At 35.0% G+C, this 27,961-nt stretch overlaps 1 protein-coding gene across 5 annotated transcripts; it reads left to right on the top strand.

Annotated features, from left to right (window-relative positions):
• The first annotated feature begins 47 nt into the window (after positions 1-47).
• Positions 48-27,961, top strand: TMPO (thymopoietin). Of its 5 annotated transcripts, XM_032416367.1 has the most exons (9): positions 48-607; positions 6,955-7,081; positions 9,679-9,837; positions 15,404-15,501; positions 22,217-22,336; positions 22,436-22,531; positions 22,954-23,064; positions 24,101-24,189; positions 24,951-27,961. In XM_032416367.1, the coding sequence occupies exons 1-9, from the start codon at positions 329-331 to the stop codon at positions 25,234-25,236; spliced, it is 1,365 nt and encodes a 454-aa protein (XP_032272258.1). In that variant the 5' UTR covers positions 48-328; the 3' UTR covers positions 25,237-27,961. The 5 variants fall into 5 exon arrangements, with proteins under 5 accessions (XP_032272258.1, XP_032272260.1, XP_032272261.1 ...); XM_032416369.1 differs by lacking the exon at positions 22,217-22,336; XM_032416370.1 differs by lacking the exons at positions 22,217-22,336; positions 22,436-22,531.

The following is a 27,961-nucleotide window of genomic DNA, read 5'->3' on the forward strand; positions in this document are numbered from 1 at the left end:
GGACCAATGGCGGCGCGCGTTCTTGGGGCATGGGCGAAACAGGCTGTTCTCTCCTTGCTTGTGTAGTGTGTGGGCTGGGGTTGGTGGAGGCTCCTATCTTGGCCGCACTTGGTCTGCACTTGTGCTTGGGGGGCTTTTGTGTCCGGCTTTTGCTTTGCTTTGTGTGTGCGAGTTTTTGCTTTGCTCCGCGGCATTCCTCCCGGGCGGGAGCCGTGAGGCTCGAAGGCGGCAGCGCGGTCCTCCCCCCCCCCCCCCCCCGGGCAAAGAGCGAGCGCGCCGGCGTGAGCTGCGGGTGTGAGGTCTGCGGGGAAGGGGATTCGCCGCGGAGATGCCGGAGTTCCTGGAAGACCCCTCGGTCCTGACGAAGGAGAAGTTGAAGAGTGAGTTGGTCGCCAACAATGTGACGCTCCCGATCGGGGAGCAGCGCAAAGACGTATACGTGCAGCTCTACCTGCAGCACCTCACGGCGCGCAACCGGCCGCCGCTCGCCGCCGGCGCCAACAGCAAGGGGCCCCCGGACTTCTCCAGCGACGAGGAGCGCGAGCCCACCCCAGTCCTCGGCTCCGGGGCCGCCGTCTCAGGCCGCAGCCGGGCCGCAGTCGGCAGGGTAAGGACGCCCGGCCGGGACCACAAAGGCGGGCGGTTGGCGGTTGTCGCCCCTACCCCCCCGCCCCGCGCGCGCTCGCAGCCCTTCCTCCTTGGCGCCCCCTCGGGCCTCCTCGGCGCCGGGGCTGTCCCCGCGCGGGACCGGGAGGCAGGCCTGTGGGTCTGCGGACGCAGGATTCGGCTCCTTCGCCGCGGGCTTGCAGGCTCTGGAAGGGGAGGCCGCTGGAGGGGAGAGTCGCGAAGTTGGGGCCGCGGACTAGAGGTTGTGTGTCTGGAAGGTGTGAAGTTGGCGTTTGCTCTTCTGTGGCTCGCGGATAGCTCGGTGTTCCTTGACCGTCGGGAGTGGGTATTTCGACGGGGACTTCCGTGCCCGATTCGGAAAGCCTTTTGAGGAGGGTCAGCCTGAAACTGCAGTAGGTTACGTTCGAGCGTTTTCCCGCTTTATTAACTGAAATGACTAGTAATCGAGTCTCAGAGCGCTCCCTGGAGGGCAATTTGTGACATACTAATTTCTAACCAAAATTTGAAATAAAGAAATTCCCGCCTTTTTATGGTTTTGCATATGGAGGGCTTTTTGAACCGTTTGTTTTTCTTGTTTAAGTTTTCCAGCAACAAGCCATCTTTTGGCGGGGCAGTGTTCTGATTTAAAGTGAGCCCTTAAAAATAACATCTTTAAGCGGTTATCCTATACGCTCAAATGTTTGGAAATTGTAGTTACTGAGCTTGGGTTTTTGTTTTGTTTTTTGTTTTTTTTTCCTTTTTGGTAAATTTTGGATAAGAAAAGGAAAGATTTCGGAACTCATTTCTTGACATTCTGACGTATCAATGATTGCAATTTGGAATATCTAATCCTAGTTAAATCTCAGATTGGTTCTACCAGATGCGTATTCTGTTTGAGAACAGTTTTTGTTCTTTGGGTTTTTATATGCTGTTTTGTTGGCGTGAACTGCCTACTCAGATTTCAAATCATGACAGACTGTAGTTAAAACTAGTGATTGGATGTAATATACGTTGCTTTGTAAGACTTTATGGAGTTTAGAGTTGTTGAGTTTTGGTAACTCAAAAGTACTGCGTCTTTGAAAGTTGTGTTGTTAGTTTTTAAGAAATCTATCTGATGTGTTTTTCTGGACTACCAGGTGGAAATGAAAGATGTAATGTAGATTTAACTGAAAATCTTAGCCTGAGCTTTAGAGAAATTCAAAATCTTAATGTCTTAAGTCAGTGCTTGGCAAATAGGAGTGTCAAATATTTGTGTGTTAAATGAAATACTGACTGCACTTTATTGCTTCTGATGTCTTTGGATTTGAAGAAAGCCAATTTACTTCTCCATAATAAAGAGAAGTTTAAGAGATTTCTTAAAATAAAGAGAAAGTAAAGCATATCCGTTATCTGCTTTTTCCCAACCCCTATGGAAAAAATACTCAAACGATTTTAGTAAAGATTTTTGGTGGGAATGAAATCTTTTCCATTTAAATCAGCACACTTAAAAAAAGAGAGTCTTCTGTAGAACCCTATATTGTCTTCTGTGTAAATGTATTATTCTTGAGCCATGGAACTACTTGGTTGTGTTTATAATAGGATTGGTCATTCTTACTTATTTTTATGATTCGTTTTCAAAAGAAACCTCCACCTCGGTTTTGATGTTTTTCCTTCGGAAAATTTTTTAAAGACTATGTCCCAACTAATATAACATTGTATGTTAACTATACTTCAATTTTTAAAAAAAAGTATGTCACAATCTACTCTGTGTTCTTGGAGGTGTAAAAATTTCAGTTCAGTTATCCAACATTTTTGAATTCTACCAAGTGCTGGTAACTACTGGAGATTGATTTCTGCAGACCCTGTCCAATACCATAATTATATAATTTGTTGGATTTTTTTGTATGTTAATTGATCGTGTTTGTTACTCACACATTTCATATCAAATTTCCCATGTTATCAAAGTTGGTCAGCACCACGCAAATAAGTTTGGGTGAAAGGAATTAATATTTTAAGAGAATCTATAATGTCCAGTGGCATGTTAAGCCCTTTATATCTCATTTAATGTTTTAATCCGTATTAAGAAGAACTATTTGATAGCCATAGATTCAAGTCTTACCTGCCTTGAATTTTTAAAACTCAAATGCCAGGCTCAATGGTGTCAACAATTTGAAAAAATTAATAGTGGTAGTTGGGCATGGTAGCATCATTTTCTGTTTTAAAGCACATTAAGTAAAAGTGACTTATAATTGAATTTAGGAATATGATAGACTTTGTCAGGCATAGGAAAAATAATCTTGAATTTACAGGAAAAGAGCCTTAGGGCATTTATAATAATCGATAAAATTATTCTCCATGGCACATTACTCTTATGTGTACAATATTTTATGTTGTGGCCATTGTTAGCACCATATGTAAAATAATGTCACATTTCTTAAAGAATATAATCTAGCAGAAAGTCAAATTATGTTTGAGAGTTGTAGATAAGGCAGATTTTTTTAAGTGGTACATTTTTAGCATTTTAAAACAAACATTACTGTGGATTGGCCAAGGACAGAGCATAACCTTCTATTTAAACGTGAGTTTATGAGGAGTATTTTTAATTAAAGGAGAAACTTTCCATTTAGCCATGGCCACGGTCTCTTAGATTCTTTTGGTGTGATATGACAAAAATACTTGCATGTTCAAAATTTGGTTTTGGTTTTCAGTTTTCTTGTTTCTAAGCTTTTATTTAATGCATCTTGATGACACCAGTGTTTTAGGTGTTGAAATTACCTAGATTGTTGACACAAAAATAAACAATCACAAAGTTGGCGATCTGCCTAATCATTCCAAGGTACAAAGCGCAGGTATAGCTATTTGGAATCCAATGGAGCATAGCATTCTTGAATGGTCTGATCTAGCGGATCATGAATTTTTAACAGCAAATATTTAAAGACGTGGAACAGAACAGTAAAAAGTGTGTTAGCGATGGTGAGTTAATCATAAATTGACTGCCATACTCTACAGTAAGGTGTTAAAGTGTAGAGACTTTTCAATCAGAGTGTTCTACAGTAGGGATTAAAATTCCAAGCCTGCCGCTTATTCGTTTATTCGGATGACTTTGAACAATGAACATTGTCTATCAGATGCTCAGTTTTCATCTGGAAAATAAGAATAATCTAGTAACTACTAGTAGCTACTTAATTGAGGATTATTAAAGGTTGCGTTTGTTAAGGTGTCTAGTGCTCAGCAGTTGATACCTATTACAACATGTGATTTCTGAATGTTGTTGTTATTTAGCTCCAGAGCAATACAATGTTACCATAATATTTTTTTCAGAATTGGATGAGGTAAGTTTTGAAAGTGATACAGGCATAAAGTCTGTTCAAATGTTACTGTATTGCTGGAGTTAGCTGTGCAACTTTGGCCTTCAGTTTCCTCTCCTAAAATGGGGTTGTTAGTATCTCTCTCATAGGATTTTTAGGATTCTGTTAGGTTAATACATGTAGGAAGTTATCCAGAACACAACTTGATATATACTAAGTGCTCAGTAGAATCTATTTTATATTAATTATTGTTGTACTTCATCTTGCTACTAGTGGTGGAAATTTAAAAATAAGAGTAGCTGGGGGCGCCTGGCTGGCTCAGTCAGTAGAGCCTGCAACTCAAATCTCAGGGTTGTGAGTTTAAGCCCTACGTTGGTCGTTGGTCGTGGAACCTACTTAAAGTTTTAAAAAGTAATAAAATAAATAATAGTAGCTCATAGGTGATATTATCAAAGAACTGTTGGATTTTAAAGTTGAAAAAGACATTAGAGATCATCTGGTAGTTGGGAAGAAACTGGAGAGCGAACAGTGCCTGGCACATAGTAGGTACCTGGTATTTTTTGACCGAATGAAACTAAGATCCTTTGATTTACTCAGAGGAATGAAACTCTGGATGCAGAAATCGGTACAAGTAATGGTTCCTTCTTCCTGATTGAAACTGCTGGCTTGATAATTATGGTAAGACACTACGTGTCTCCCAGTTTGTATTCCTGTTAAATTTAATATTTCATAAAAATAGCATTACATTTCTGGAACTTTTCTCCCTGCAAATTAAAGATAAAAATCAGGTAACTTGTTATGAATTCCTCCTTTATTTGACTTAAGCTAGTTTATTGGCCTCTTAGATTTCTTTGTACAGCTGTAATCTTTCATTAAGTTTTAAGAAAATATAAGACTGTTGGGTTCCTCTTTGATTTGATAAGCCTTTGTTATTTCTTTTTTTTAATATTATTATTTATTTATTTGAGAGAGAGAGCGGGGATGGGCAGAGGGAGAGCATCTGAAGCAGACAATCTACTGAGCGCGGAGCCAATGCTGGGCTCCATCCCATAACCCTTGAGATCATGACCTGAGCCGAAATCAAGAGTCAGACAGACACTTAACCCACTGAGCCACCCAGGCACCCCAAGCCTTTTGTTATTTCTTAATAAGAAATGGGTTTTTAAAAATTAATGACTTATTTCTTCCTCCCTAGATGGCACTTTCATTCATTCACTCAACAAAACATCTGTCAGATACCTACTCTTGTGTCAGGCAGTCTTTTTTTTATTTTAGATGCTTGGGATACAATATGAATATGACAGTGCCTCTTCTTTCTGCTACTATCTTAAATGCTGCATCCAAAACACCTGAGATACACGTTAAAATACAGATTCTCAGGCCCAAGATTAGGACTCAGACTGGGGTAAGACTTTTTAAAATAGGGGTTAACTTTTCCAAAAGTTTTGAAGTTCTGATAACCAGACTTAGGGACGGTTGCTCAAGGAATTAACCATCTGGAGAAGAAAAAGTATGTTTACAAATAGGTGGAATGTGGTGAGTGCCAAAGAAAGAGATTTCTTGAAAACCTCAGGCTGTTGTAAGAAATTAAAATTCTTGGATGTTTTCTTGATAATAAGATTTGAAAATTCTTAGGGTGGGAGGGATTATCTACCAGTAATCTGTACTTGATTGATTTTCTTTTATTTAAAGTATTTATGTTATACAGGGGAGTTTTTCTTCCCAACCTTTTGGAAAATTCAATTAGGTCATTAACACAGGATTTGGTCTATTTGATGAAAAAAGAAGTTTTTTCTCTAAAGAATTCAAGGCTATGCTATATAGAACTCTTAGACTCTTGGTAACTATTTTGACATTACTGTGTAAGTTGCTTAAAGATTTGAGCCTGATCCTTTTTCAGTGCAATATGTGTATTAAAGCCTTCTGAAAGTACCCTCACTAACTTCGATTGCCATTTTTTAGTTATATTAAAGATTTCTCTTGAATTGATGTCATTGTTCTTATTAGCAGTTATCTTTAAAAAACAATTTCTCATAATCTTGCTTTATATAAAATATTTCAAATTTTTATTTGGCTAAAAAATAGAAATTCTAACACATGGCCAAATCATGTCTGATATTTCTTTTTCCCCCCCTCAGAATCATTGAAAGTAAGCAGTCCATACAACTATGGTTTTCACCATTTTGCATAAAATATTTCTAGGATTCAGTATTGACTCATTTGCCTTAAATAGTAATTTGGGCCTAAATTGACTTTGATATTTGTGGCCATTATTTAAACAGCCGTTTTTTTGTTCAGTTCTCTGATGCTTTCTGGGGTTACAGAGGCATTTTGTAAGGCTATCTGCCACATCCCTAGAAAGTACCCATACTTCTGCTCTCTTCTCTTGCTTAGCCTTGGAAGTTTATATAGTTTAGATAGTTTTTCAAGTAAATACTGCCATTGCTTAAGTTATTTTTTTAAAAATTCCTTTGAAATTTCTCTCAAAGCTTGTTCCATGTTCTTTCACCTTTGCTAAGAAAACGGCCACATAGAACTCAGTGTGGTGACAAAGCTGTGTCAAGAGGTGATAGCCATGAAGTGTGACTTCTTTCCTGGGTCAGAAACTGGCCACTAAAGTCACTGTATTCATTTGGGCTTCTTAAATTCTGATATGCTTGTTTAAGGAAGTCATTTTTAAATATAACTAATATCTTTATGGTATAGTCTTAAACTTCCATAGAATAAACTTTTAAGGATTTTTAAAAGAGGTCAGTAGTAAATCGTATTTCTGAATGTCTGGGTGAAAATGTTTAATCCCACTCTGTTTACTCTTGAATTTTTTACGCCATCACCTCTTCTTTAGATAGGCTAGCCAAAACTGACCATTTTAATGGTAATATCTTTAAAATATGAGTTACTTGTTATAAATCTTCAAATAATGAGTTGCTTTTAATTAAATTGCTAAGGCCTAATAAAGCTATAAATCGACGGAGGGTGAGTCTGCATGTTTATTGTATACAGTGTTATATAGTAGGTCAACATTTTTTAACTGGAAATAATAACTGGACTTTGTTAACAGAAAGCCACAAAGAAAACTGATAAACCCAGACTAGAAGATAAAGATGATCTAGATGTAACAGAGCTCACTAATGAAGATCTTCTGGATCAGCTTGTGAAATACGGAGTGAATCCTGGTCCTATTGTGGGTAAGTTGGTAAAATTTCCTTTTCTGTGAGTGCCCCACATTGTTTTCTTGTCTTGTCTAGCAGTTAGAGTTTGGGTTCTAAGGAACAGTGTATCATTAATTATTTATATGACCCGGACACAGTTTCCTTAACTATAAATGAGGAAAATGAGAGAAATGAATTTAGATAATCTCCAAGATTATCTCTGTTGTTGAAATTGTTTCATATGGTGCTCATGTCACAACTACCTGGTGAGACATAGGGATCTTACATGACAATTGAGGAAAATCTGAGGTGACATAGTTGGCCAAATTCATCCAAGTCAGTAAATTGGTGACAGACTTATTAATATAACTCAAGTTAATCAGTTCATAGCACAGTACCCATTTTCAGTTATCATTAAAAGTACCGTTTTTAAAGTCTTGTTTTGATTGGAAATCAAGAATGATCCCTTAACAAACTAAAAGAAGAAAACTTGGTACTAAATACACTGGATTTCCATCATTTGGTTACTGTCGGTGATTTTTGCCTTAATTTTGGAGGGTCTTGACAAGTAACCTCAAGATGAGAAACGTCTGTTTTGGTCTTCTAAGTTATGTAAAATTTTGAACACTGGACAAATCATAAGAGACTTAACCATAGGAAACAAACTGAGGGTTGCTGGAAGAGACGGGGGGGTGGGGGGATGGGGTAACTGGGTGAGGGGCATTAAGGAGGGCACGTAATATAATGAGCACTGGGTGTTATACGCAACTGATGAATCACTGTTAACTCTACCTCTGAAACTAATAATACACTATATGTTAATTGATTGAATTTAAATAAAATAAAATTTTAAAAAATTTGAACACTGGAGATTTGGGATTTTTTTTTTCCTATAGGTGAAGTTGCAAACAAAAATTTAGAATGTTGTCTTTCATTTTATTTAGCACACTACTTCCAAATAGCTGGTAATAAGCCTATGAATATAATTACCAACACACATTTGATACCCTTTTTAATTTTTCATTTAAAATTCCAAAAGGGAGATGCTGCAAAAATGTATATTATATATCAATATATATTAAGTTATATGTTAGCATACCAGCAGTTCATTTTTTCCCAGCTTTTTTGAGGTATAATTGACAAGTTATATATATTTAGTGTGTATAATTTGATGTTTTTGTATTATATATTGTGATGTGATCACCATGATCAAGCCAATTAATATATCCATCACCTCACAGTTTTATTTTGTGTATGAATGTGTGATGAGAGAGCACTTAAGGTCTACTTTTGCAGATTTCAAGTATATTAACTATAGGCCATTATATATGTTAGATTTCCAGAACTTACTCATCTTACAGAAATTTTGTACCCTTTGACCAACATCTTCCATTTCCCCCTCCCTAGCTGTTCATCTTACAACTACTTATATAACATTTTGAGATGTGTTGTTTCTAAAAAATGTATATTTATTATCATTTTATTCATCTTATAGGAACCAGGGAGATATACAGCTAGTCTAAAATAGAAAATAAAAGCTATTTTTGGTGGTTTTTTTTTTTTTTTTTTTTTAAGAATTTATTTATTTGACACAGAGAGAGCGAGCGACAGAGGGAACACAAGCAGGGGGAGTGGGAGAGGGAGAAGCAGGCCTTCCGCCGAGCAGGGAGCCCGATACGGGGCTCGATCCCAGGACCCTGGGATCATGACCTGAGCCGAAGGCAGACGCTTAACCAGCTGAGCCACCCAGCCACCCCGAAAATAAAAGCTACTTTTGGCTTTAAATTGTCATTCATGCTGAAATGTGTTAAAAATGTGTTTATAATCCATTTTACTTTGTTATCTAATTGGTATGTAATTTCTGCTTGTGGCACACATTTTCCATAAAAGGTCATTTTAATCACAAAGTAGTTTTATCTAAATGTGATTTAACACCTTAAATTTATACAGATTTTTTTTTTTTTAAGATTGTATTTATTTATTTGAGAGAGAGCACGAGCGGGTAGTACAGGGAGAGGGAGAAGCAGGCTCTCCACTAAGCAGGGAGCCTGATGTGGGGCTCAACCCCAGGATCATGACCCAAGCCAGAGGCAGACACCCAACCCACTGAGCCACCCAGGTGCCCCCAAAATTTATACAATGTTATATGAAAATCAACTGAAAAAATGATTTATATGACTTTCCTTTTCCCATAACTGAGTGGCTCTTTTTAGGCATATTAAACTCTGAGAGTTGTGGGGTTTTAATCATGGTATTCAGAGGAATACAGTCTGTTTATAAAAATGACTTTTTCTACAAGGGAAATACTATTACATACTACTGGGAAAAAATATACAAAGTCCAAGACTTTTCAGTCAAAAATACTTGGTCATACATGGCTCTTTAGTAGCTGATCTGTAGTAAGATTTATATCAATCTATGTATTCCACGTTACTAAAAGAAACATTGTTGTAATCATGTATTTAAATCTCAGAAAAACACCTGTTTTAGAAAAGAATCTTTTATATAGTTTTTAAAGCACTTAAATGTAGAAGAGGAAAGAGTGAATGTAACATTTTAATGTTGCTAAAGACAATGAGCAGGATCTTAAATAAGACAATACAAATGCTAAAGCAAGTTCTGCCTTAATACAGGAACAACCAGGAAGCTGTATGAGAAAAAACTGTTGAAACTGAGGGAACAGGGAACAGAGTCAAGATCATCTACTCCTCTGCCAACAATTTCTTCATCAGCAGAAAATACAAAACAGAATGGAAGTAATGACTCTGACAGATACAGTGACAACGAAGAAGGTAAAATTTTAAATGATGTTAGTCAAATATATGTAATTTTTTTTCAGACTCATAAGATACAGTAACCATGAAGAAGATAAAATTTTAAATATTACCAAGTTATATGTAATTTTTGTTCATATCATCAGTAATCCTCCAAGTAATTTGATTTAAATTCCTTTTGTTGAGAATTATAAGAAACAGAAATGTACAAATGTCTGATTTTTTTTTTTTTTGTCACCTAAAATTGCCAGGTACCTTTATCTTTTTTGCTTCAAATTTCATTTTTCTAAAAGAATAAAGTATTAAAAATAAACATGAAGTTTCCCCACTTACCCTTTCCAAGTATTATTAACACAGAAGCAACCACCATCATTAATTTGGTGCTGATCTTTCCAATCCTTTTTAAATACTTTTTTTTTTTTTTTTTTGTGGGCTTGAATTCATGACCCTGAGATCAACACCTGAGCTGAGATAAAGAGTTGGACACTTAACTGACTGAGCCACCCAGGCGCCTCTAAATACTTTTTCATATGCATCTAAAACATAACATTATTTTGAACTTTAAAAAAACTGTATAAATATCATGCCAAATTTTATCACTTGCTTTTCTTTATTCTGTTATCCTTTTGAGACCTTATCCTACTGATAGATTACATGTGTCCAGTTTATTATAATTAATATATAGTGGTAGTATTTATAATATGGCATATATTCTCTGTTTTCTATTGCTATTTAAATTTATAGTTTTTGCTAGGTAATGTGATTTCAAGGCAGCTATGAAGCAAATATTTTGACATATTTTTAGTAGACTATTTTAAGAAAATTTGACCATAATATTTAAGTAGTTTTTGAAACTAGTACATGAAATTAATGACCTTTCTATAATAAGAACAACTTGATATTTATAAAGTTTTAATTCATATGACTTGTTTGTCAGTTTCATGATTATTTAATTTGACCCAAATTGCTTATATCTTCATAAGCACTGCCTGCCAGGGCACAGTGTGTCGAATTGCTTGTTCAGAATATGAAATATAGTCTTTTCCTTCAACAGCACTATGTTAGCAAGGAGGCAAAGAATAAAATCAACTTAAACACAAGTAATGCTTAAACTTCCTGCCTCTTTTGCCTCTACAGGAAAGAAGAAAGAACACAAGAAAGTGAAGTCCACTAGGGATTTTGTTCCTTTTTCTGAACTTCCAACTACTCCCTCTGGTGGATTTTTTCAGGGTATTTCTTTTCCTGAAATCTCCACCCGTCCTCCTTTGGGCAGGACTGAACTACAGGCAGCTAAGAAAGTTCATACTTCTAAGGGAGACCCACCTAGGGAACCTCTTATTGCCACAACCTTGCCTGGCAGGGAACAGTTGCAGAAGTTAGCCTCTGGAGGGAATTTGTTTACTTCCTCCAAGTCTAGCCATGATAGATGTGTAGAGAAAAGTTCTTCGGCATCTTCTCAGCATGAACTCGCTGCCATGTTGGTCTCTGCTGCAGCTTCTCCTTCACTGATTAAAGAAACCACCACTACTTGCTATAAAGATATAGTAGAAAATATTTATCGTGGAGAGAAAAGTGGAATTCAACCATTGTGTACTGAGAGGTCCCGTGTTTCAGATCAGTCAGTTCTCTCCAGTGAAAGGAAAGCACTAGAAGAGTCTGAGAGATCACAAGTAATTTCTCCACCACTTGCTCAGGCAATCAGAGATTATGTCAATTCTTTGTTGGTCCAGGGTGGGGTAGGTAGTTTGCCTGGGACTTCAAACTCTACACCCCCACTGGATGTAGAAAACAGATGGAAGAGAATTGATCGATCTGATTATCAAGACACTGAATCCCTGTCTCCTCCACGAAAATTCCCTAGGCTAAGTGAAAAGTCAGTAGAGGAAAAGGATTCAGGTTCCTTTGTGACATTTCAAAATACACCTGGATCTGAACCGATGTCATCTTTTGCTAAAACTGTTGTCTCTCATTCACTCACTACCTTAGGCATAGAAATGTCTAACCCATCACAACATGAGGAAATAGATGCCCCAGAACTATCTTTTCCCTTCCATGAACGTATTTTAAAGTTAATTGAAGAGGAGTGGCAGCAAATTGACAGGCAACTGCCTTCATTGGCATACAAGTATCCACTTTCCTCCAGAGAGGCAACGCAGATATTATCAGTTCCAAAAGTAGATGATGAAATACTGGAGTTTATTTCTGAAGCCACTCCACCAGTAGGTATTCAGGCAGCTTCCACGGAGTCCTGTGATAAACAGTTAGACTTAGTACTTTGTAGAACATACGAAGCTGCAGCATCAGCATTGCAGATTGCAACTCATACTGCCTTTGTAGTTAGGGCTCTGCAGGCAGACATTAGTCAGGCTGCACAAATTCTTAGCTCAGATCCTAGTCATATGCACCAGGCACTTGGGATTCTGAGCAAAACATATGATGCAGCCTCATTCCTTTGTGAAGCTGCATTTGATGAAGTAAAGATGGCTGCGCATAGTATGGGATCTTCCACTTTAGGTCGCCGCTATCTCTGGCTGAAGGATTGTAAAATTAATCCAGCTTCAAAGAATAAGCTGGTGGTTACTCCCTTTAAAGGTGGAACATTATTTGGAGGAGAAGTATACAAAGTAACTAAAAAGCGTGGAAATAAATGCTAATAAAGTTAAGAATAAAGATACCTATTTGATCTTTGATATGGGGAACTTAGCAGCTTCCCTAAGAATTTCAAGTGCTTTTATGCCAAAATTTTCTTTGAAGATCTTTTTATTTAGTCTCTAGGTTGGGCTATTTTCAAAGTCAAGCTTCTACCCATCAAATTACAATATAAAAGTATTTGCTTACATAGAACTACCTTTTTTTTTCAGTTGCACAGATAGAAAAAGCCTGATACAAACAATTTAAAGATTTCTAGGTCACATTTTTGCCTCATACAGTTCATTCTCTCCTATTAAGATTTTACAATTCTCCAAAACTAAGAAAATGCTAATAACTAGAATGTAAGTGGAGTCTTCACTGATTTAAGTATTACTAAATATCTTTTCACTTTCTGGAACTTGTCTATATTTTTTTTTCTTTTATTCTTTTGTTTGTTTTTTACTTCTGTATTCCTTCGTAATATTCTAGATCAATGAAATTCAAAGTGCCAGTCTACAGACAGTTACTGACACAGATAAGTATGCACCAGAATTTGGATCTAGAGACACTTTTTAGATCAATGACGGTGTTTGTTTTTGTGGCAAAATTTTATTGATAAAACAATGTGCCAGTTTACATTCTGATACAAGTGTCTAATTTCTTCAAGGACTGGTAGCAAACAGTTCATGGACCACACCTTACAAAATACTTCTCTAAACCATATAATTCTGGAATAGCGCATTCTCATTATCACTATAGTTTGTCAGATGAACTAGACACTGGAAAAGTGGGGCTTTTTTTTTTTTTTTAATACTTTCAAGTTATGTTGTGGTTCATGGATGATTAGGTTTAACCTAAATTCTAAAAAGCAAATTTATTAGTTTTTTAAAAATTCATAAGAAATCATACTATATTCCTTTGTATAAAGCAGTATATTATTCTGTGTTTTCATTTCTATGATTGTAAGATGAGTCTAACTGTAGAGGCATTTAATAATCAAATTTCTTTGTATTTTTATGGAAAACAGTAGTATTAAGTATCAGCAAAATACAGTCCCTTTGGTACTCCAGGCCATTATTATATTCTTAGTATACATGTCCATCTTTGCAGCTTCCTGGGAGTAATTTTATTTGTTATTTGTCTTCTGGAATGTACATGTATACATGTACCTACTAAGTGCTATGTGACTTTTTTAAAATGTATTACTGTAGAATGCTTCTGCAAATTCAATAAAGTTGTAATTTGAACAGTTTTGTGTGGTCTCCAGAAACCTGTTGTATGTGTGTTTTATTCTTGGAGTTGCAACAAGTTAGGTATTTGTGCATGAACATCCCTTTTCCGTTTCTTCAGTGAAACTTGCTTGAGATTCCAATGGTATAGTTGAAAATATTCTATTTATTGTTGTGTGGTTTTTCTTCTATTAAAGACCAGGTTTTTAGCTGTTGGAATTTAAATTTGAGAGGAATTAATCTATAACCAGATACTTTGTTTAATCAGTTTCTGCTTAATTACTACTGGGTTCTTTACTTTGTGATTTCTCATTCTTAGATTTTGAGTTAATAAAACATAAGGTTTATAATGCTAAGGGTTGTCCCTTAATATATAAATATATCAATATCCACCCATTAATAGACATTTGGGGAGGTGGGGGTGGGGTTGATACTTTAATCCTAAGTAAAATTGAACTGTTTGAACTAACATGGTAAAAATCACTGTTTGGGGGAAAATTGCAAGTAGACTCTGGACTGACTAGTACTAGACTAGATAGTTAGCAAAACCTAACTGTCCTGACTACTTTTTAGCACCAGTGCATCAAGTTCATGAAAAACTAAGCTTTTTAAGAATTGACTCCATTTCTATCTCTGGTAGGAAAGTAATCTAACTTAAATTTATGGTAATAAGTTTTAGTAGTCACAACAGACATTAATTTTGCTATCCTATGATTAATGGCCACAAAAATGTGGGAGTTAACTAAAACTTTTACAAGTTTTTAAAAATCTAGCTCTTCAGGGGTACCTGCCTGGCTCAGACGGTAGAGCATGTGACTCTTGGGGTCATGAGTTCAAGCCCCATGTTGGGTGTAGAGATTAAAAAAAACTGGCTCTTCAAATGGTGATAAAAATCAAGGCCAGGAGAATGGAATATTGAAGACTATGAAAAGATATATTTGAGCTGTTTGGCATCATGGTGATATGCTAATTAATATATATGAACTAGCTTCTCTTTAAAGAAATGTTATTTTTATTATGGAGAGGAGGAACTCGAGAAATGACCTGTGAGTGTTATTTTCTGTGAACAGGATTCTTCCTTAACTCCTCAGTTGTACCCAGGTTTTTTTATAATCACATTAAAACAGAAGTGAGGACTTTTATTTTATTTATTTATTTTTTTCCAGAAGTGAGGACTTTTAAATTGTACTAAAGTAGTAACATCACTGCACTTACTTGTTATTAGAGGCTTGATACCATACAGGTGTTTTCAGTCTTAAAATTCCTTATAGCTTTCTTCCATATTTCAAATTTTAATGACTGACCTTTGTTTATATAGTAGTAATGCACTGTATGGACAAAAGAATATTAACAACTATGTGTTTTAATATCCTTTCCCCACATCCAAGTAGTTTTTTGTGAAAAGCCTCCATGGGCAGTTTGAATTCACTTTATGTTTTAGGCTGTTAGTTCCAGAAAAAGGAAAGAATAAATAGGAGGAAGCGGTGATCAGATGAAGGAGTCGGGGAGATAAACAAAAATGGGATAAAATAAGAATGGGAAAGTAAAGTTTTTAAAGACAGAAATTGCAGTTGAACAGTCATGGTCTGTTGAGGTAATAACCAATAGGCAAACTTGTTTTACATAAGAATGTGCCTAAAACCAAGGTTCCAGAGTAATGTTAGGATGACATTATAGTTTATTATGTATTTCAGAGAGTAATGTTTCTCCGATGTTATTTCCAGACTCTAAAATAGAGCTCAAGCTTGAGAAGAGAGAACCACTAAAGGGCAGAGCAAAGACTCCAGTAACACTCAAGCAAAGAAGAGTTGAACACAATCAGGTATCTTTAGTTTTATGATCACTGTGTTCAGGTGTAAGTAATCTGACAACACTAATTTGCTTGTGTCCTAGCCTTTGGTTAAATTCCAGTGTACTCAATGAAGTGTTCATTCCATTTTTCATTAAATGGCATTAGAAATCTAAACTTCATGTTTTTTGTCAGTAGTGTAGCCTGTGCTTACTGCAAAAGCAAGTGTTTAATAAATGTCTCATTTGTGTTTGATTCTGTGCAGAGCATGGTTCAAAGTCAGTCATACTGCCTTTTAAGGGAAACATTTTTAAAGATGGAAATAAATGCCTACCTAAGCATAATTTTTTTTTAAAGGACGGGAAGGATTTTATACTTATTAACTTTGCCTAGATTTCTAACTTTGCTTTTACTTTTGCTTGTCTTCTGTGACTTTTCCCTCAACTCCGAAGCTAGTCTGTTCCTAAGACCACACTTTACTTATCTGAGGTGAAAATTTATCTTTTTCATTGTGGATGAGGCAGTATACAATTTTTCAAAAGGAAAATGTAGGAAACTAAGGGAGAACTAATAAGCACAGGTATAAATGAACTAATTTACAGAGAACAAATTATTGACTAATCTAGCATTGATTTGGCTGACCTTTACAAGATGGCTATCCCTGGAGTCATTTTCCTTACCCTTATTTTGTCTAGCTGGAAAGATTTGTCTAGTTGGTTATTTATCTTTTCCATCTTCTCTTTGTCATTTTAAAGTCACACATCCTCAGAGAAGTTCTTGATTTCTTAAGCCATGTCTGTCTTGGTTTGATGTACTTGATAAGTTGAATTTCAGAATTATTTGTTAGAAATAAACTTGGTGATTATGGAGAATGTATAGAGCACTCAGTGAAAGATTTTGTTCAATATAGAACCAAATACTGGAATAAAGATATTATTGCCCTTTTATCTCTATTACTAGGGGAGAACTACAGGGTCATGCTGAAGAATAAGGAAATAATAGAGCAAGAGAAACTAGGAAAATCTGGTGAAGGACAATGAAATAGACAAGTATAGAGAATTTTAGTCTACAGTATGACGGCAGGATGGTATAGTGCCATCAGGAATGCTGGACTGGTCAGATAATGGGTTAAGAGCCGGGATGAAGGATGGTATTAAATAAAGATGGTTTAATTGAGTTGGGGAATCCAAACTGAGGGACAGGGTAAATAGTAGATTTAGGAGATGATGATGGCCTTATACAAAATTTAAAACATCAAGAAAATGGGAGGGAAGAGTTTAATGACCCTTTAGTCACAGAGCCTCGTAAGTTTTAAACATTTTACTAGTTTTGTTTCATCTTCACCTCTACCCTCCAGCTTTTTAAATTCCTTTTGGTTTTGTTATCTTGTTTTTTGCTGGAATATTTTAAAGCGAATCTCTGACATCATTTCACACATTAAAGTGTTAGTATTTCAGTATATATCTCTAAAAGATAGGAGCTATTTCATATATACATACATAATAACAGTGCTACTATCACATCTAATAAAATTAATAATTCTTTCATGTCTAATCTGTTTAGATTTCTCCAGTTTCAGAAATACCTCTTTTATGATGATATTACTCAAATCAGGATCCAAACAAGCTACACATACCGTTTGGTATTTTTTTTGTTTTGTTTTTATCTCATAAGCCTATAGCTATCTCCACTGTAAGTTTCCCCTCCATTAATTTGGTGAAGAAGCCAGGTCAGTGCTCTCCAGAATTTCCCAAACTCTGGATTTGGCACATTACTTCTTCAAGTGTCATTTAATCTTATTCTGTAACTCTGTGCTTTCTGTAGACTGGAGTTAGACCTATAGTAGAACTGGGTAGTAGACCTTTCTGTGATGATGGAAATGTTTTTTATATCTCCTGTCCATTGTGGTAGCCATTAGCCACATGTGGCTATTGAATACTTAGAATGTGGTTTGTGTGGTAGAGAAACTAAAATTTTAATGTTAAATTTAAATAGCCACATGTGGCTAATAGTTACCATATTGAACAGCATAGATTTAGAGGATTGGTTAGATTCAGGTTCAGTTTCTTTGACACGAATACTTCATAAATGGTGTTCTCGTTTTCATATTGCATCTCAGGAGGCAAATGATGCTAATTCCACATCACCCTTTTCATTTAATGGTTACGACTGCCATTTATGATTATTGCCTAGATCCACTATTTTGTTTGAGGTTGTAAGGTAGTGATTTTTCTCATTCTCTTACTCCATTACATCTATAACCGGAATTCTTTTTAAATAACTTTTCCCTCATGATCTGCGTAGTTATCTTCAAATAAAATTCACACAGGAGAGCCAGCATAATTTGCCAGCTTTCAAATTAAAGCCTAGTCATTTTGAAAGGTGATCAATAAAATTTTTTTTTAACTAGTAATGGTTTTTATACATTTCATTTATGATCAGTTACACTCATCATTCTTTTTCCTTGTTCAAATTGTGCCATCTTTAGTAATTGGGTTCCTGTGTCATTCTGTGTTAGTTCCTGTGTCATTTTATTGACCCTGTTTGTCTTTGATACTTTCTTGTTTTCTGCCACAGTAAGATGTCCCAGGCTCATGTATATTGCCTGCCTTTTACCAAATCAGCCATTTTTCTGTAGAACCCTAATCCTTTCCATTGAAAATATTTGGGGTGTTAGGTTGTTCATTTCTGCTGGGTTGTCATTGCTTCTAGGCCTTTTTACTAGGTAGAGCTAGGAGTACTTATTTTTTAGAAAGAGAAAATAAATCATGAGTTCATCAAAATTATGAATGCAAACTATCTAACTTCTGGGTGTTCTACCTATCTCTCTTTTATGCTGAGTATCTTGGTTCTTAAAATGTGACTTATGTAGTTATCACTATATAGATGTTTCTAAATAATGACAGTACTCCTGATCATAATGCTGCTAAATGGCAGTTTTGGGGGTTTTTTGCAGTTTTTCTTGTCTTTTGAGCATAAAATCAAAATACTGTGCATAAAATTACTTGAATGAATTTTTTTTCTTTCCTAACTATTTTTTAATTATTGAGAATATGTATATAGTTTTGTTTAGGCAAAATAAGATGGAGTCTGAAATCTGGCTTTTATCTTTGTTCCTTCCATTTATAGGTAGCTGTTTCTATTAAGTTTGGGTTAATATTTTTTTTGAAAACAGTAAGTAAATACATAGATTTATACACTTATTTTTGCTCCCCTCCTTACATACAAGGCAGTGAACTTGCACATTTCTACGTTTCTGGTAATCTAAACATGGAGGTCACTCCATATCAGAATACAGTATAGCCATCTTCCTCATTGCTCTGTACCACTGCATGTCATTGCATTTTATGGATATACTGTATTTTATTCAGCCACTTTCCTTTGGTGGATATTTGGATTATTTTCAGTTATACTGTTTAGGTAATGCAAAGATGAACTGATGAACAGCCTTTTACATGTATCATTTCATATTTTAGCCAATTTATCTTGGGGAAATCTAGAATTGAAATTACTGGGTAATTTTGCTAGATGTTATCAAATCCCCTGCATAAGAGCTGAAGCATTTTGCATTCCCACCAGCAATGTATGAGATAGGACACTGTTTTGAAAAAGTTAATATGAGTTAACCAGATTACTAAATTGATAGTTCTTCGGAGTAAAGTGGCTTTTAATTATACTATTTCTTTTTATAACTTAGTTTTATGTAAACTTTTTGTTTAGAGCTTGTATTTTTACTGAGAGATCTATAGCCTCCTTTAATAGCCCAGCTCCTGCATTCTCTTGTGCCTCAACTGCCTACTGTCTTTTTTGCCTGATAGCTTATTGAAAGGCAATATGAGAAGGTTTCTGTTTCTTTCTCCTGTTGGCTTCCTGATAAATTAAGAGGAGTTGTTGGAGAACATCTTTGTTGAAAGTAGATGACGCTGCAATTAGTATTTGGACACAGAGTATATAGCAATCACATTAACTACTAATTTTACATAGCAATGAATTTCTTTTCAATCAATAATTTTCACTTGTTTATAGTGGACTCTGGTAGAAAAACTACAGAATATCTTTTCTGGTGTGTGAAGAGTTGTCAATTTTCTGTGAAGGTGATTAATTCTGAATTAGATATTAATAGTGAAAGAACTAATAAAACTAGTTGACAGTCCTCAACCAAAGAATTTAATAAACCTGGACAAAAGGAAGTATAAATGATTTATAGTGAAAAGTTTCTTTCCCGCCCCTTCCCAGCTGTTCTCACAGGCAACCAATGTGTTTCTTGTGTTTCCTTCCATAGAAAAAAATAAAAGAATCTTTAAATGGAACTTGACCTTAATGTCAACGATGACTAATAGAAATGTAAACATGTTTTTTTTTTTATTAACTATAATAGTTTCAGTAGGTGTTGGTAAAATTTTTGATGAAGAGATTATTTCAGTTCAAAATATAACATGGAAAATCCTGGAATTTGGTAGATAAGGAAGAGCGATATTTCCCCTCACCCCCACCTTCATGGACAAAGATAAAATATCTGGTCTTTATATTTTATCAGTTTTATTAGCCCTTTTAAGAAATATAGGGGCGCCTGGGTGGCTCAGCCGGTTAAGCATCTGCCTTCAGCTCAGGTCATGATCCCAGGGTCCTGGGATCAAGCCCCTCATTGGGCTCCCTGCTTAGTGGGGAGCCTGCTTCCCCCCTTCCTCTCCCTCTGCCACTCCCCCTACTTGTGCTCTATCTCTTGTTGTCGTTCTCTCAAATAAAATCTTAAAAAAAAAAAAAAAGATGTAGTGTTTTAGGGGCACCTGAGTGGCTCAGTTGGTTGGGTGTCTGTCTGCAGCTCAGGTCATGATACTAGGGTCTTCCTCAGCGGGGAGTCTGCATCTACCTCTCCCTCTGCCCCTCCCCCGCACTTGGGCAAGCACTCTAGCGCACTTTCTCTCTCTCAAATAAAATCTTTTTTAAAAAAAGAAATGAAGTTTTTAATTCTTCGAAGAGTTTTAAAATACTTAGTATACACTGATAATACCAGATAGACTCCTCAAACCAGAATATTTTTAAAATACTGCTTCTAATTTACTGGCACTGAGCAACAATTGACTATGAAAGAGGAAGCAGAATTGAAAGTAATTACAGGAAAATACTTGACTTTGAGATGCATCACAGTTCAGTTACAATATCTTAAACCATGTGTTCTCAACGCTGGCTGCATATTAGAATCCCCTCAGGAGTTGTAAAAATTAACTATGCCCAAGGCCCTTCTAGAAGAGATTCTGACTTAATTGGACCAAGGTAGGGTTGGGGGCATTTGATACTTCTCAGAAGCACCCCGGTTGATATTGTGCTGCCAGGATTGAGAACCTCAGGTTAAAACTATTGTTCCTTTCTATTCAAATAATCAGGAATTTAACTATTAATGAGCATTTATCATATTTTATGTAACTTAACAGATTTGACTGACCTTAAATTTGCATTCAGCAAATATTTCTTAACTGATAGCAGGAAAAGGAACCCAGAGTTTCCAATTGCGAGTTAAAGAGAAACTCTTATAATGTTAATCCCAAATATAGATAGATATGAAATTAGTTATGTGACTATGTTTGTACCTTGTGGGATTCTGGTAGTAATGTTTCCAGTGAAATAAACATTCTTATTGGATAAGCGCTCTTGTCCCAGGATAAGAGTAAAATACATCTGTCTTTAAAATTAATAGGCACTCACTTGAATACAAAAACAACAGTTATTTAGATAAATTATTAGCTTGAAAGCAGAAGTGACAATATAAGCACACTCTAGTATAATACTAATCACTGATGGATGTTCTCTGGTTAATTTATCTGGTAATAGTAGCTTCAAAGTTGAATAACTTGCTTCTTGGAATGCAGAATCTCAGGCCCTACCCCAGAGCTGCTGAATCATAATCTGCACTTTAACAAAAGCTCCAGGTGATTGATATGCATATTGTAGTTTGAGAAGTACTAGTCTAGTGGTTTTCAAACTATTATGTAAGGACTACTGAATTATTTTTTAAATGAAGAAAAATCAGTTGCCTTTTCAGGGAGACAGAAATCTGAGACTGGAAGATACCAGTGACCCATCACTATTGGTATCTTTCTGTAGTGAGGAGTGGGTAAGCATTGGGTTTGGCATTGACGTTATAGGCTTGCCAGTTTGTGAAAGAGGTGACCACCAGGTTTTTGTTGCTCAATATTAATATCTGTTTCTAAGAAAAAGTTTGACACCTGGGAACTTTTAAGTTCAGATAGCTGCGTGTAGATTATAATTTAAACTGAAGCTATTTAAATAATCCTAACTACTTGAAAAAGATAACATTTAATTTGTGCTAATAATTACAAAATTTTATTTTGTTTTTAAAGGAAACTGCCTTGTTATAATAAATGACTTTCTTATAAGTCATGATCAGCCTGCTTTTTGTTTAGAAAGCCAAAGAGATGCAGTTGTGATACGAGAGCCAAATAGCAAACAGCAAGTCACAGAAGGAGCTGGTGATAAATTATGTGCTTTTTTTCTTCTTGCTTTTATTACAATTTGTGAGCTCCTGTGTATTTTACCATAGTTTAAGTGTTTTCCGATGCCTACATATTGGTTCAGTCAATACATTTAGAAATACTTTGAGGGCACGGCATTGTTTGTAAATGCTGGCATTTGGAGATTTTTCATGACTTCTCAGTGTGCTAGCTAATGGCCATCATTAAGGTGTTTGATATTAGAATATGACTTTTTTAATGTGTCGATGCTTGAATAGAGCTATTCTCAAGCTGGAATAACTGAGACTGAATGGACAAGTGGATCTTCAAAAGGCGGACCTCTGCAGGCATTAACTAGGGAATCCACAAGAGGGTCAAGAAGAACTCCAAGGAAAAGGGTGATGCAAGGCTTATTGCTTAGAATTGGGTTTTCAGATTGGTAGGGTTTTAGTGATTATTTTATATTTATTGTTTTTGTTTTGTTTTCAAACTAACAGGTGGAAACTTCAGAACATTTTCGTATAGATGGTGCAATAATTTCAGAGAGTACTCCCATAGCTGAAACTATAATGGCTTCAAGCAACGAAACCTTAGTAAATATGTTTCATAAACTATACAAGTGGTATTCTTTGTAAATTACCCTTTAATTAGAATTGGGGAGGTGGTAAATTTTGGCAAATCTCAAACTTGTGTTTTAAACAATTATATTTTAAACTCATTTTCCCCATATAATTCTGAATTTTAGAATTTTTCAGTATAGCCAAGTTACATATATATATAAATTTGTACAAGAATCCTACCTCTAAGTATTATAAGGAAACTTTTTTGCTAAAATATTTAGAGTGCTAAGGCTTCACGTGAGAAGTACTAAATATGTTCATTTCTAGGTTCTTTTGCCTAAATTTTTATTAAGGGAAGTTTTCAAATATTACAGAAATAGAGTATCTTTTTTTCTTTTTACATGTCTTTGCTATGTTTGGATAATTCTGAGTCTGAATAATTTGAATCTTGGCAGGTTGTCAATAGGGTGACTGGAAATTTCAAGCATGCAGCTCCTATTCTGCCAATCACTGAATTCTCAGACATACCCAGAAGAACACCAAAGAAACCATTGACAAGAGCTGAAGTAAATGCATAAAATTTAGATCGATGCTATCATTGATCTTTTAAAGAGGAAATTTTTTATATTTGTTTTTTGCAGTGGGAGGGAGCAGAGCTTTCTTAACTGGGTGGGGTGTGTTTGTGTGTGTGTGTGTGTGTGTGTGTATAATTTTAAAGATACACTTTTATTAGTGACAATCGAAAGTAATATAGTATGATATGCTAATACTATCTGCTTGCTACTGTGTGCCTCTTAAGTTCCACTTTTCAAGGGAGTATTCCTTTGTGTGCTGCTTCTAATATGTTCTCTTTGTTATTGATGTGGGTTGAAAGTGTTACTGGGCTGTTGGGAAAGCTATACTGTCTTTCACCGAAAGGTCAAATAATGGGACTTTAATGGGACTTTGTGTGATGCTTGAATTGATTAACTCCTGTATAATTAAGCTTTAAAGTACTAACTGCATGATACATTTAATGAATTTTCACCAAAGGTGGTTTTGATCTGGGCATAACAATAAACAGCAAAACAATCAGGTTGTTTAAAAAATCATTTTATGGTTTTTTTAAGTTAGGAAGATTGAATTGACTCTGTAGTTAAAAGATACACTAAAATGTGTTAAAGATCCATGTTAATTTGATATCTTCCACATTTCATCATTTATTTTATCACAAAATTCTCAACAGAAGAAACAGTGTGCTCTTAATATTAATGAAAAGCATGGGAAAATCCAGTGGGGGAACTTAATGCTGCCATATTAGCTGTGCTGAATTTTAGTTTTGTGGGTTTTTTGTTTTTTTTTAACTTGCTTGAATGTGTGGCAATCCCCCATTACCACATTAACGTATCTCCATATTGAAGAAATTTGAAGAGAGCTTTGGAAGTATATGGGTACTTAGGTAATGAATTCAGGAAGGGCAGTGGTAAAAGCTGGGGCAGACTTGAATGCACTCTGTTCTCTGAAAGCTTTTTCTAAAAAAAAAATAAAAATAAAACAAATAAATTATGTTTTAATTACACATTTATACTAAATGTTAACTTGTGGTTGTTTGTTTCTTATTAGGTGGGAGAAAAAACAGAGGAAAGAAGAATAGAAAGGGATATTCTTAAGGAAATGTTTCCCTTTGAAGCATCTACACCAACAGGAATTAGGTATTCAGATACATTAAAACAAGAATTAGTGTATTCTACTAGTGTGTTTTTACTTATTTACTTATTCTCACTTTTATTAAGGTGTAATTGACCCATAAAAGTTGTATATATTTAGGATGTATAACATGATTATTTAATATGCATATATAGGAATTTTAATTTTTAATTCTTCACACGGTTATTGTACCTGTGTTCTCAGAATTAAACTGTTCTTTTGAGAGCAGTTTAATTCTTCTAAGTCACTAGTTCATATTCTTAAAAGTTGAGTCAGATTCAAAGTTAACTTTGATAAACTGAAGTATAATAAATAATTTGCTTACCATCTAATTCTTTTCTCTAAACAAAAACATAATAAGAAGGAAATACTTGTTTTCCCTGAAGGTTTCCCTTTTCTAATCGAAAAGACTGTTTAGATAAGAGCTGAATTGTTTCCTGACTGAAAGAATCACAACCAAACTACCTTATTTTTTTCCTTCTATCTCCTAAATATACTGGCCCTGAAAAGAAGACAAGTTTAGTGAATATTTATCAGTGTTCTGAATATTATTTTCTAATAGAATGAGCATCCAACATTTTAAATGAAAAATGTATAGAGATTTTAAATAGGCTATTTACATGTGACAGTTTTCTACTATTATCTCAAGGAATGTGTTTGAAATTAAGAGTGGTAATGACATTTTATATTTTATATTATATATCAAAATCATGACTTTTATCTAAATTTATTTTTATTTTTTTCTTCCTGTTTTCACTCCCAACAGTGCTAGTTGCCGCAGACCAATCAAAGGGGCTGCAGGCCGGCCGTTAGAACTCAGTGATTTCAGGATGGAGGAATCTTTTTCATCTAAATATATTCCTAAGTATGTTCCCTTGGCAGATGTCAAGTCAGAAAAGACAAAAAAGGGACGCTCTATTCCCACGTGGATAAAAATTTTGCTGTTTGTTGTTGTGGCCATTTTTTTGTTTTTGGTCTATCAAGCTATGGAAACCAACCAAGGAAATCCGTTCACTCAGTTTTTTTCTAATGACTCTGAAAAATCCATCTGAATGATATCTCTTTTGGCACACTCAGTTTGATCTCCTATTTTTTCTAATAACTGTATAAACATTTGTGTACACTTGTTGACTCGAGAACTAAAAATAATGTGATTTCACCTCAATAAATGTAGTATTCCATTGAAAAGCAAACAGGATATATAAATGGACTTCATTTAAATGTTTTGGACTTTGGACTAGTAGGAGATCACTTCGTGCCATATGAATAATCTTTTTTAGCTCTGGAACTTTTTTGTAGGCTTTATTTTTTTAATGTGGACATCTTATTTCACTTTTGAGAAAAATGTATATTGTTTTTGTGTATTTGGGAAACAAGAAGGGCAAAACATGGTAGTATAATGTGAAGCTACACATCAAATACTTTGAATTCTTACAGAAAAGATTTTAAGAATTATTCTCTGCTGTATAAAAACTTTAGAGATATGTGAAACATGAAATTTGGTAAGAAAAAAGGTAACTTGGGTTGTACTTTTTGTAACTGCCACAGGTTTGATGTGTTTATGGAGGAACATACAGCAATAATCTCTTCTGTAACTTTTATTAATAGTAATGTTATTGTAGTCCTGTTGTACTCACTTTTTAAAAGATTTCTAGTATCATGAATGTCCTACTTCAGTAAGACCCATTTAAATGCTGTTGATATTTTAGCAGGGATCTTTAGTGCAGCATATACATGTTTTAGAGAATTGTTAGCTGGCTGTACATGTTTTTAGAAACTGTTTAGCTAGCTATAAGGCTGTAATTGGAAACTTGTACTTTTTATTTACAGCAAAACATTTATTCTGTCAATCCAATTTGCTACCAAAATATTTTTTAGATAAATAAGTGTGTGTCTGTTTAGAAGTTAGAAACTTTAAACACTGGTCTGAGGTTCCATTTGGATTCATTTTTGCATTGTCTTCCGTTACCAAAAACAAAATTTGCCAGGGTTTTTTTTTTTTTGCCCTACATTTTCCAACAGAATTTGATTTAAAAGTACAAAAAGTGTTTACTTTAAAATTACATAGTAAACTTTTCTTAGATACAAAGTAGTTAATACATAAATTTATAAACTCTGAATATGGAGTGGGCATTATGATTTTTGTATACTCTTGAAATGGTTAACTTATCTTTGTGGTTGATTTATCTTATTTTTTAGTTAAAACTTACCTCATGTATAACTTGGTTAAGTAAAGTAGTAGGTAATTGAAATTTTAGTAGAATCAAGTAAAACAAATTTAAACTTATTCATTTGAATTTCAACTTTACAGTCATTGACCATAAAGCACACTAAAAATATAAGTTATTTTAAATATCATCTAAAATAAAAAGATACTTTTTAAAAAGCAAAAAGCTTAATATGTATATTTAGACCAGCACACAATTTTGATTTCATTAGCTGTATTCTGATGTTTAGCTTTGAAATATTTTGTAGACTTTTTTCACTTACTTTGCAATTGATCAGAAACTTTTGTAGGTCTGGTCCCATGGGGGAGTGGGAAACTTACTCCTAGATCAGAAATGCTTGCCTCTCTGAGTAAAAGTGTTTCTTTGAGATGAGCCACAGAGGGGGCACATTTTACTCTTTCTGCAGTACAGTAATAGCAGTCTACTTTTTCCTTGTTTCTAAACTTTGCTTCCTATATAGTTTTCAGTCTTTTCTTTTTGATTAGAAATTGTGAGAAGCTGCATTTAATGTTTTAAAATATGGGAAAATAAATTGAACTTATATGTATGTAAGATCAATTTTTCTAATAGAAAGGTATGGTCCAAAATAGTAAAAGAAGGACCAGGTAAAACATGTAGTCTTTTTTTTTTTTTTCTTTTAATGTGTACTTGGTCTTTTGTCTGTGTCTGTTTTATTCCACTAGAATAAATGTGTCCTTGATGTAAATGCAAAGCATTTCTTCCTGATTAAATTGTAGATGTAGACTTTACAATATAATTCAATAATAAAAATGTAATTAACCTCTAGTTTTGTCATTGTAATAAATGCTTTTCAGATAGCACAAACTATAAAATACCTGATAACGTTTCTTAGGTGATTTTTATGGATAGTTGAGCTTTAGTTCTCATTTCAGTCTACTCCTTTATGTTTTGCTTCTAATCATTTCATGATCAGCTCCTTATTTGTTCATGGATAAGCAGTATATGGCCATTATACTCACAATCTTAGAGGGAAGCTTTCAAAGGCACCTCTCCCACTCTCCAATACAGTAATATAGTACAATATAATATACTTTTTTCAGTCTCCCTTTCCTTTTTTTCTCCCATTTGTACTGTGTTAGTATTTATCTCTGACACTCATTGTTAATTAGTCTTGGGGTGATATTAAGCAAAGATGTTGCCAAGGTATATTATTATGGGGCTGTGTTCATATAAGATGAAAGTGCTTTTCTCTCTCCATCATTCATGTGTTCCCCAAAGGTGAGTTTATTTAAATTAGTGATTCTTAAAGTAATTTATATCCTTTAATTAATTAGAAAGCATATAGCATCAAAGACTTACCATGCTTATTGCATGCTTCCCATGTGCTAGATACTGCTTCATACCCTTACCATGTATTGACTTACTTAATCCTTGTGATAATCCTATGAAGTAGGTATTTTCTTACTGTCTCATTACAAATGAGGAAATTAATGCTCAGAGGGGTTAAGAAACTTATTCCCACAGCTGGGAAATGATGGGTCTGGTTACATATGTATGATATGGCTGAAGGGACATGAAAGACCAACAT

The sequence above is a fragment of the Phoca vitulina genome, unplaced genomic scaffold, assembly GCF_004348235.1.
Source record: "Phoca vitulina isolate PV1807 unplaced genomic scaffold, GSC_HSeal_1.0 scaffold19, whole genome shotgun sequence".
Taxonomy (NCBI): Eukaryota; Metazoa; Chordata; class Mammalia; order Carnivora; family Phocidae; genus Phoca; species Phoca vitulina.

What these genes read in the sequence shown, in the direction of transcription:
- TMPO (XM_032416366.1), top strand. Translation starts at nt 329, where the DNA reads ATGCCGGAGTTCCTGGAAGACCCCTCGGTCCTGACGAAGGAGAAGTTG. An exon ending in GCCGGGCCGCAGTCGGCAGG is followed by an intron (nt 608 to 6,954) that starts GTAAGGACGCCC and finishes CTTTGTTAACAG; the next exon opens with AAAGCCACAAAGAAAACTGA. An exon ending in GAATCCTGGTCCTATTGTGG is followed by an intron (nt 7,082 to 9,678) that starts GTAAGTTGGTAA and finishes GCCTTAATACAG; the next exon opens with GAACAACCAGGAAGCTGTAT.